The 10,660-nt window shown below is 40.7% G+C and overlaps 1 protein-coding gene across 1 annotated transcript; it reads right to left on the reverse strand.

The window, feature by feature from the left end:
* Positions 1 to 342: 342 nt before the first annotated feature.
* On the reverse strand, positions 343 to 9,963 carry syn2a (synapsin IIa). The gene is made up of 11 exons (XM_075474877.1): positions 9,371 to 9,963; positions 4,840 to 4,897; positions 4,638 to 4,729; positions 4,288 to 4,444; positions 4,048 to 4,137; positions 3,847 to 3,909; positions 3,542 to 3,684; positions 3,368 to 3,442; positions 3,080 to 3,182; positions 2,727 to 2,873; positions 343 to 2,539 (listed from the first exon to the last, which is right to left on the reverse strand). The coding sequence occupies exons 1-11, from the start codon at positions 9,709 to 9,711 to the stop codon at positions 2,405 to 2,407; spliced, it is 1,404 nt and encodes a 467-aa protein (XP_075330992.1). The 5' UTR covers positions 9,712 to 9,963; the 3' UTR covers positions 343 to 2,404.
* Between the last annotated feature and the right edge of the window lie 697 nt (positions 9,964 to 10,660).

Genomic DNA, 10,660 nt, shown 5'->3' on the forward strand with positions numbered 1-10,660 from the left:
GCCAACTAGCCGGACTACCTTCGTCAAAACGCCAAAACGATATTGCTAATATGGGATGTCATACAGCTTCATGTCAAAAGAGGAGAACTAACCCTTTAAGACAAACACCAAAGCAACAGGGACAAATTATCACAAAGCAATAATCTTTACAAAAGGAGGGGTATCTCTTCATGCATTGGAAACACCACAATACTTTCAGTGTAATGTGCAAACCCAGCAACTGAGCTGCTCTTCACTGGATTATATAACTGCTAAAGTGTGTAACATATCTAAGCATAAGTGTGTCCTTTTTAAATTGAATTGCTTTACCCATAACACATATCAGAACACAGACCACGCATATATTGCAAAGGAAGCTTTATTGCCAGTGAAAGACGGGAAATATCCACAAGGGAATTTTTTTCGACAATTTATTGTATTCTGATCTTGATTTGAACAGAGCAACATTGGTTTTAAAAGAACCACAGTCCTTAATAGTTACAGTCCACCAGGTCTACAGACACAAGCTTCACCTCAACACAGTAGGCAAATGACCATGCCCAGTTATAACTGAGCAAATGTTCAGTCACCGAACCAAGGCCCAACAATGCAGCTATTACTGACTCGGGTGCTTCTGCACATTCTTCCCTTGGAAATCAATGTCATGGCTATTTCTTCTTAAACTGAACAACACATCCATAAAGCCTCAGGCATGGCTTATACAAGGATACACTCACAGGTACAATGGCACTTTATACAGCTTAGAAAAGAACTGCACACAGAGCTTGCTGAATCAGAGTAACAAACAAATTGTTGGATAACAGTACTGATTTCTTTTTACAACTGATTTGGTTGCTGTTTAGCTGTTTCACCATTTAGGGACATATAAAAATGTTTTAAATGGCCTCCACACAAGCTGCTGAATGACAACAAGTGATTGCAATGTAAGAGTAAAAAGAAAAAGGAAAAAAAGCCTGTTTTAAACATTTCAGGGCGTGGATGACTATAGCTTTCTGAATGAATTCAAAGGAAGAGCTGATTTTCATCTTATTACATCACTAAATTAAAAGAAAGAAACTAGATATTGCACTTTCCATCATCTTCCAGGAATGGCAGTAAAGTGAGCACAGCAGTACTAGACGAGTCCAGACTAAACCTCAGAGCACTTGCATTGTTGTCAGGACAACACCTCCATAATAGCTGATGTCCAAAGTGAGAGCAACAGGAGGGGGGGCTTTATATCTTGCGTTTCGTGGCAGATAAAACATTACACACATTTTGATTATCAGAAATAATCCTCACTTCCTCATAAGTGAACAGAAAAAGACTTGAATAACGCCGCCATTTCCCAGATAGGCTTTCTGAAAACACAGTTATAATGTTGGACCACTTCTTTGATAAAAATGCACAGTCTATGTGCAAGGTTAACAGTTCCCTCACTGGTATTTACATCGTTGGTTATTGGAGTGCAAAGACTTTCTGAAAATAAATAAGATCCTCTTTGGTTGAAAAAATAATACAAATATACTGAAGCGTTGTGTAGACACCTGCACACCAGTTGACATAAAATCTTTTATAAATCTTTCATTCTAACTTTTTCTTATTATGCGGACCTCTACTTATATTACATCACTCTCAATATACTTTTCTATGGGGACATTGTGACATTATTATAGATTGGGAGATGAAATCCAAAAAGGATGAATACTGTATGTATCTACTGTGTGTGCACACTGTAGCCTTTACTTATTATATGCATCTCTTATTACACTTTAATACACAATGCATGAATCACAGCAAACACAGCTTCGATAAAAACAGCAACGTAACAGCCATGTTAGATAAACGTCTCATTTGATCAGACGTTTATAACTGACTCGCACCTGCCTTTGTATCAATCATGCAAAACCAAAAATAAATATCTATTAGTGTAAGTATGAAAACAATCACCGCTACAGCCACACACACACAATTATCGTCTACATATTAGGATATACAGAAAGTTCAAACTATACGGTTGTCCACAGTTTGAACAATAGCTAGAGGTACACGCCAAAATAAAACAAAGACAGGGTGCTGGGGGCAAATAAAAGATTCATAGCTGGGTCAAACAGGTAGCACAGAGCAGCACTGAACTTAGTATAGGCACAATTCTTTTCACATCATCAACAACAGTCCCAAAGAAAAACCACAGCTACTGAAACATAAGTGACCTATACAAGCACACATATCAACAGGTCAACAGGTGGACAGTACATTTTGACACTGCATAGAGTTAAAAACACAGTCCAGGCCAGCTCGCAGCCGTACCGAGCTCACACCACCAACATCTGTTCCTAGCTCTCAGCATCCACAAACACTTCAGCACTTGTGTTCAGCTATGCATTGTTATATAGACTCTGAGACTACACCTCTCCTGGGTTATTCAGTTTGCCTGGACTGGTTTTGGACCCACTGCAACGCCATTACAGTCGAGTATGTACTGCAGACAACCTTGAGGTGGGCGTCCAGCACCATTCTTGGCGGGATCACCAATGGTTTCTCCCTTCTGCCCGGCTCCCTAAAAGGCAGAAATAAAGATACTATACTCACCAAGCAACAACTAGGCTTGTTTTCTAACAGGGAGACCACAAACAATATATTACAGATTATATATATGATAACAAACCTCAATCATCACAATGGAAATAGTACAAAACTAAGACAAGCTTCCTGCTTTTAATCTTTGTGCTTGTGTGTTACTTTACCTGGGATGGTTGTATGGTGGTGGGTCTCTGGGGAGCATTGGCTTCTTTCTCAACTGCCTGGTTCATTTTTGCCAACAGCAAGTCAGTGATGAACTGCCGGTCCTCAGCCTGGTGTTCCCCTACAAGAGGCATGGAAGAACCCACCACCTGCACCACATGGGAGATGATTATATTTAAAGAATGTAAACATTGCTGAGGGATATATGTAACGGTAGTCGCAATGAAAAACAGTCAATACAATTTTGACCAATACACTGGATAAACAGAAAACCTACATGTTTCTGAAGAACAATTACAAGTTATCTGCTTTAACTGTTCAGGTGCAGCTTTAAAGCTTGGCTCCAGGCTCCTACCTCTGTGATATAATCTCTGCTATCTTTCCCATGGATAGCTTTGACTGCACAAATATCCAGACCCCCGAAAATCTCCGAGCAGGTGTCCACCCACAGCTTGTACCTTAACAAGACAATCCAGACATGACTATCAGTGGCAGGATAGTGACAACGGTCGAATTATCATTTGTTTTTCTATTTCGGTAGAACAGAAGGTTAGGACATGTAGCAGATTTTTTTTTTTTTAGCTACATCTAAAAGAAGCATTGTCTGCAATAGTGAAGTTTAGGATTCATAGTTAACACATACCTATCAGTCATGGCCACCTGTTCAAGCATAGCTGAGCCTGTGTTTGTTTTCCAGTTACCAGATACGGATGTTCTCCTGGTTTGTGTGAAACACAGAAATTGAAACAAGTTCCATTTTGGTGGTTGTTTTGTTCTAATGTTCTAACGACAGCAACAACAGCGTAATGATACATACATGTAGGCTTTGTAGTCGGTACCAATCTTCTGGATTCTGATATCATACTTGGAGTCAATGAGAGGTTCTGTGGTGGTGTAGGTCTGCGTGAGAGCCACGACACTGGCTATGTCCTGGAATTTATTGTGATTGTCCACCTTCACCTGTACACAGAAGCATACACGTTTGACAGAAAACAACAAAAATACAAGAAATTGTGCTCATTCAGTTCTAATATGATCGAGGACTGCTTTATTCAACACACTACATCTCTATTCACCACGCTACTGGAAACCTTATCACTTAAACAAGGAACAGTCATATACCTTTCCTATACCAGAATGAGCATGTCCAATCTTCACAACAACAGGAAACGATGGCATGCTCACCTGAAAGACAAAATATAACTGGTGTCATTGCCTTAAATTGCATTTCATTTTCTCATTGAACAATCATAAACTTGCTGGTTAATGATCAATTTTCCTTGTTAAAGAAAAAAAAAAGGAGTGTGTCGATGGGTTTCTCACCATCTCCTTATAGTTTGGGTAAAAGGTCTGCTCAATGAGAGGGAACTTCTCAGCACCCAACTTCCTGCAGGTGTTGATAAGCTGGGCAAACTGCACAAACACAAAGCTAAATTTAGAAACAATTACATAAATATAATGGGGGGGGACACACCCTAAAATACAGAAAAGTGTTATTGATATTGTTCTTCTTCCTGCTACATTGTTTGACAGTAAAGTGCTCCCTGGCTGCTCAGTGCATACCGCCCACGGCTTGTCACACAGGTTGTAGATGGACTCGAGGGAGTTGATGCTTGGGACGCCACCGTACTGCAGACCGATGATCATGTTGCGAAAATCTTCGTTCTGGGTCATACTGAAGGCGTGTTGACGAATGAGGACAAAGTCTGGCTTGAACGACCTGGAAAGCAAAATGTGACAGAGACTCAGAGTCAGACTCAGATGGCAGGTGATGACAGTGATGTGGGTTAATCAGACTGTGTCCTCTGTAGGTGGATACAGACACTGAAGCAGTGACTTGAGCAGTTAAATCCCTTTGTTTGTCGTTTGTGTTTGTTTGATCTTTGTCTTGTGTGTGGGCATTTGTTTCTCACCTGACAACCTTGGTCCCATTTCTGAGAACCTGCATATTAACAAGGCAGGTTCCGTTGGCATGAGCCACCACGTTGATCTCACTGAATTCAGCCTGAGGAGTTGGTTGTTAGAAAGTTATATAAGGACAGAGAATATAAGTTCAATCTTTTTTTTATTACCATAAGTACTTGTAATGGATATAACTGGCTTCATGAAACGTACCTGTTCCACTTTGATGTCATAATCCCCAAGTAATTTCTTTCCTTTGAATAACTTTGCCCTGGGTAAGACAGAAAGGTTTACTTTGAAATAAAACAGAAAAAAGGCTCTTATTATAGAGATTTGATAACTGGTACCTATAAAAATGTATCCCTCAGTAATGCAGAGTTTGTAACAAACAGGAATATGAACCTCTGATGAATAATCACACACTCATATACAGGAGCTGGCCCTGCTACCATTAGCTTTGGTTATAGAAGCCACTGGGTAAAACACACTACCAGCTCAAAAACAGCCCTTTCCAGTCTGTTTTCTCATGTTCTCATGGAGAAGGTTTCATTTAGGTTTAACTTTTGTCTATTTCACACTTGGACAAGCAGCAGCTACTGCACTGCAACTGTGGCACACACCGCACACTACATTGCGATAGCTTAACCCCAAATCAACATGTTTTGAAGCTCTCACTTTCTCTTCCCCTCAGTTTGTTCCCTTCTGTTGTCACATACACCACTTACTTAGCAAGGAGTGAAAGCCGAATAAATAATTTACAACCTCATTTGAACACGGGGAGGAGAATATAGATATCAAAATTATAAATCACAGCTTCTTTTTGTTTGGAAACTTAAAAAGCCTACAGAGATAAACGTCATCAGAGCACGGTGAAAGAGACATGAGTCCCACATGGAAACGACAAGATTCTAATTTCATTTTGAACATTTAGATATTAATCTATGAGGCTATGTGAGAGAGGGAAAGCATTACATGACTGATCAGTGCTTTATTGGGCTGCAGAGGGCAACTGAGCTGAGCATACAGAGCACAGAAGTCACACATTCACAGTGGAGTTGATCTTTCAGTGCAGTGCATTATTATGCATCTATACTCGGCAGTCGCCTCACAGCAACCAGGTCCTCTGGCTTAAAGCCTATTCAGTTCAGCGTTCATCCAAAAACCAAGGGCATTTTTATCATGTTTTAACTTTACTTCTGCTTTTCCCTTCTGGCTTTGAAACTGCAGTCAGTCGCAGAGCATCGTACCTATGCCAGCTCATTGTGGAAGATGTGAATCATCCATTGATAAGAATCAAAAGGAGTTTTGTCTTGAATTAAAGATTAGATTAGAAATCAAATTATATGAACCAAAAGATACACATTATGGTTTTGTTGTATTCCATGTGTAATTTAAAAAGCAGACAAAAACAGCAAAAGAAAAAAATGAAAGGTTGCGGAAAGCATTGCATACACACTTTGTGAAAAGGCTTATTATGCAGATGAATCCCCCGACAACTTGGCAAGTGGGAAATCCTGCTGAATTTCAATGTCCAATTACTTCGCCTGCATGACATACACTCTCAAATGTGGCTAATGTTGGCACAAGATTAAGTTCACATATTTCCCCTGATACAAGTTCAAACAACGCAAATTGTAAATTTCTTAACACTGAACAAATGAAAGGAATCATACGCTCTCTCTGCTTTAAATTAAACTATATCATACAGAGAATATAGATGCAATGCCTCTCATCCATTAGCCTGATAAGTAACAAGGTACCATCTGCTCCTGTTGTCGTAGGAGCAATTTATAGCACAGCATTCCTGGAACAAGACAAACCTGTCTGGATGACGGGCAGCTTCATCTTATGATAAAGCAAAACATGGCCTGGATGAGTGAATGCATTCTGTGCGTGCTGTGACTGGTGGCCATCCTGATGTTATCTGCACACGTTTGAAGCAAAACTAGTTACACAACAGAGTCATTATCTAAATACACATCCTTGTGGGTGTGTTCTTTCTTTCCCTGGGTGTTGTTTACATTTCGACACTTCACATTCCATTTGCCTAGCTCTCAGTAACGACAAAGATATATTGAAAATGACTTTTAAAAGCAAAAACTGGAACTATTGTGGTGCCAGCTCTGCAATTGATGGTCGTTAATGAAAAGAAATACACACTCACTCATCCCTCTTCACCTCCCTGCTTAGGAACAATCTAATTGCTACGTAACTAAGTAAGTTCCATTGTATGAGTAAAACTGGGACAAAGTATACAAACTGTATGTTATTATTCATCAGTCAAAATGTTAGAATATAAACCTGGCAAAATCCCTCATAAACTGTGCAGCTAAACTATACAACAAATCCCTTTCTGATCATTTGCGATTTGACTGATTTGATCTAATGTACAGATGGCTGTGATGCCCAGGCCTTCTGCTGGATACATCCAGCTAGAAGAACTCTTTCTTGGTTTTTGGCCACCAGGCCTCGTTATCCGGGCTTTCTTTTGTGGCAGCGGAGAGAAAGATGTCTGAGCACCGCCTGTCACATGCTGAGATACATCACAAAAAACAAAAAGAAAAGGCCTCAGACTCAAGAAGTGCCAGCATAAATCAGGGACTCGGCAAAACCTGAGTGACGATAAAGAGACTTTTCATCTCCTTTAGGTTTGCCTACAGCTACATACATCAGCTTGATTTTAGTCCTGCCAAAGAGAGCGCTGAACTCAAAGCACAGATTACTTTAAACGCATCTTTACTTTTCTGAAGGCTTTATTTCCTCACGTTTTCTATCCTCAAAAATAGTACCATTCCAAACAGTGTCATCCCGTTAGCTTCACAAAGCAAGCAGACTAACGCTGCACAGTGTGGGCCAAAGCAGATTTTTTTTGTTGCTGCCTGAGTGACGTACAGCAAGTGGGTGAAAGGTCCTCTAAAAGCAAGCAAAGAAGCCTAATCTTGTCAAACATGTACAACCTCTTGCTCAGTGATACTGAGCCGCCATGAAAAATAGATGCAGCACTCAGAGGGAGGAACCCCTTTGAATTAATTATTTTAGCACCTCTCCCCAGGGAGTCTGCACTATATAAACAAAAAGGAAGATGATGGAGGTTACACACACTCAAAACTAAGCCAACATTGAATATCACACTCCTGCAACAATGTCAGAACAATTTTTTTTCGTTCATAAGAGTGGCTTTTAATGAATTACATAGTTTATTACGTGAAATTGTGTTTCTATTTGCACAGCAGTGTCAGTGCAACTGCACATCAGACTGCAACCTTAAACAACTTCCCTTTGCACTCAAGCAAGTGAATACATAAGGCTGGAGTACACCCTGCTGATTAGTCTGAAATTATAATGACAAGGAATGATATCACATTCAAGGTCAGTCTACCAAACCTAAACACACACACTGCAGGCATAATGAAATGGTTTCCACATGACACACGACACAGATGACATACCAACTACGATTGTTATGTAACGTTCAGTATGTGTATACAATGTCAAATCCAATTATATTTTTTTTTTATCTACTTCATTGTTATAATTCTTTTTTTTTTTTGCTGGATTACAATTCATCATATTTTGAGATCTATATATCAGACACAATGATCTTGTCAAATGTTTCAGGATGAGGATGCATACTTGTGTCTGATAGGATGTATTGCCTCAAATACAGAGATAGAATGTTTTCTATCTAAATGAAATGATAAAAAATATTTTAAAAAAATATTTAAAAAATGGGAGCAATGGATCCAACACATAAATTGCTTTGGAAATATGCCAGCTGTGCAAATAAATGCTCATTGTGAGGAAACTGAGTCACCTCATTCTACCATTTGACAAGATGTGAGCGTCAACACGAAGCAATTTCCCCTTTAGTTTATGTGCTTGCTCATTTACACCCACATTAGACTGACAAAGATGCTTGTTCTAAGCTACCTCTGGGCAAGATCCCCCAGGACAGTGACTGCTATCACACTGGCTTAAAAGCCTTAAACCCCCTCCTGACACTAATGGCACGATTGTCCTTTTTTCTCCCAGCAGGCTGACAAATAATTGTATGCTGGTGGTGTTACATCATGTTCCATACCAGTTGTATTTTTCACTGCTGAAGCACAGTGAACCCTGGGTTGCAGTTACCTGCATTATTCTCCTATGTTTGTGCAAGACTCACCATGTGATCGGCTATCAGTGAGCAGGGGGGAAACCCCATTGATGAGGGAAAGCACTGCAGTACTTAGACTGCTACCACAGAGAGAACGTGCCTTTCCTAGTCCTGCACAACCTGTAGCACATCAGTTTTTTTTAAATACGGCAAAGTGTCCCATTACAGGGTAATAAATGTCCCTATTTAAGTAGCTGACCTGGTTCCATTTCCGACTATTATGTTTGATTAAATAAAAAGCATTAACTACAATGAAAAGAGAGCAGAGGACGATAAAACACTTCCATCTTGGTGTTGAATGCTTATTGAGATGTTATTACTGCGGATCAGTATTGCCTAACAGGTTGGCTGCCTCAGAAAAACGACAAGTTGTACTTTGAAATCACAGCAAGAGTTTTTTTTCTTTCTTTTTTTATGTAGGATGGTTGATTCAGATGCTGTCATAGCAATTTTTTTAACCATTAACTAACTATTTATTCAAAGGAGCCACGAGGAAAAAAAAAAAACGAGATTAAGGATGGAGCAGACAATACATGACCTATGTTTGATTCACAATGAACTGTAAGACTGAGCAACACGTTTTCTTACCACTCCTGTTGGGGTTCGTCGATAACGAGTAGAATCTTAAACTTCTTTGGTGTCGTGACTTGGGTCTGCTCCACGAGCCCTGCTGAGGCAGCTGTCTGCTTAACAACATTTGTGATAGAGCTAAAGAAACCAGCTCCAGTGGACTGTGATGGCTGAGGTTTCCTCTCTGGAGCAGGGGAAGTGGCTGGTGGTGTTGGTCCAGCTGTAGGAGACTTGGCAGGGGTGGAGGAAGCAGGTGGAGGAGGCTGAGCCTGTTCAGGCCTCTGAAGGTCTGTCATGTAGCCATTGGGCAGGTTGGAGATGAACGTGCTGTCCGAGAGACGCCGACGCAAATAATTCATGGCTGCAATCGAGTCAACGAGCACTGAGTGATGAGAATTATTCTGCAGAGGGTTCCTGGTTTATGAGTGTGTGGCTGATGGTGGCCGAGGTTGCAGTGCAAACTCCCTAACAAATGTACTCCCTCCTTGCTTTGCAGAGCATCCTCAAAGCTCTCCCTCACTGGCAGTGACGCTACAGTCTCCGGCAGCCAATCCCCTCACCCTGCGCTTTCCTCAAGCATAGCAAGTGATGCTCTGCTGTGCCTCTCCTTCCTTCTATCCTCCCTTCCTGTCCTTTCTCTCTCTCTCTCTCTCTCTCTCTCTAAATGGCATGCCTGACTCTCCTCACCCCTCCCCCATTTTCTACTGCCTCAGAGGCGTCATCGTTTTTTGAACCACAGCATAGAAAAAAAGAGGGGTTTCCAGTGGAAGTGCAAAAGGGTACACCGAGTACTACATCACAGTTGCTTTACTCCCGCTCCCCATGTTCTGTAGGATTCTCATCCCTCCCTCCATGCACAGCATTTTCTGTGTGCAAAACACAGCCGTGAAATCTAAAATGGCTGAGAGGACTAGTGGGCAGGACAGAACGAGAGGAAGCATCGGCAGCAGTCCCTTGAGACACAAGTGCAGGCAGTTATCAAACCCTTTCGCTCTCAGTTTGATTTAAATGACTTTTTCATATGCACGCTGACATTTGCATTCATAAGATCTGGATGTTTATCATAAGGAATCCAGAGGGAAGTGTGGTGAGAATGACCTCCCTCACAGATGATAGATGGCTATTTTAAAAAGGGTCAGAAAACAGATCAATAAATCAATAACTCATGGCGCACAGAGGTCAACATAAATCTAGGAAAAGAAGCAGCATGGGTTGAAAGTGATAGATTCAAATAAGAGCACTTATATGAAAAGCTATCCAAGGATTTATACATATTGGGAAACAGTTACATCAATACCGGACAAAAAT

Source organism: Odontesthes bonariensis, chromosome 10 (genome assembly GCF_027942865.1).
Source record: "Odontesthes bonariensis isolate fOdoBon6 chromosome 10, fOdoBon6.hap1, whole genome shotgun sequence".
NCBI lineage: Eukaryota > Metazoa > Chordata > Actinopteri > Atheriniformes > Atherinopsidae > Odontesthes > Odontesthes bonariensis.

Coding starts and splice junctions, on each gene's coding strand:
- syn2a (XM_075474877.1), bottom strand. CDS start 9,711: ATGAATTATTTGCGTCGGCGTCTCTCGGACAGCACGTTCATCTCCAAC. Junction 3,685..3,846: donor CTCATTCTGGTATAGGAAAG/GTATATGACTGT, acceptor TTCTGTGTACAG/GTGAAGGTGGACAATCACAA. Junction 2,874..3,079: donor GCAGAGATTATATCACAGAG/GTAGGAGCCTGG, acceptor CATGTGGTGCAG/GTGGTGGGTTCTTCCATGCC.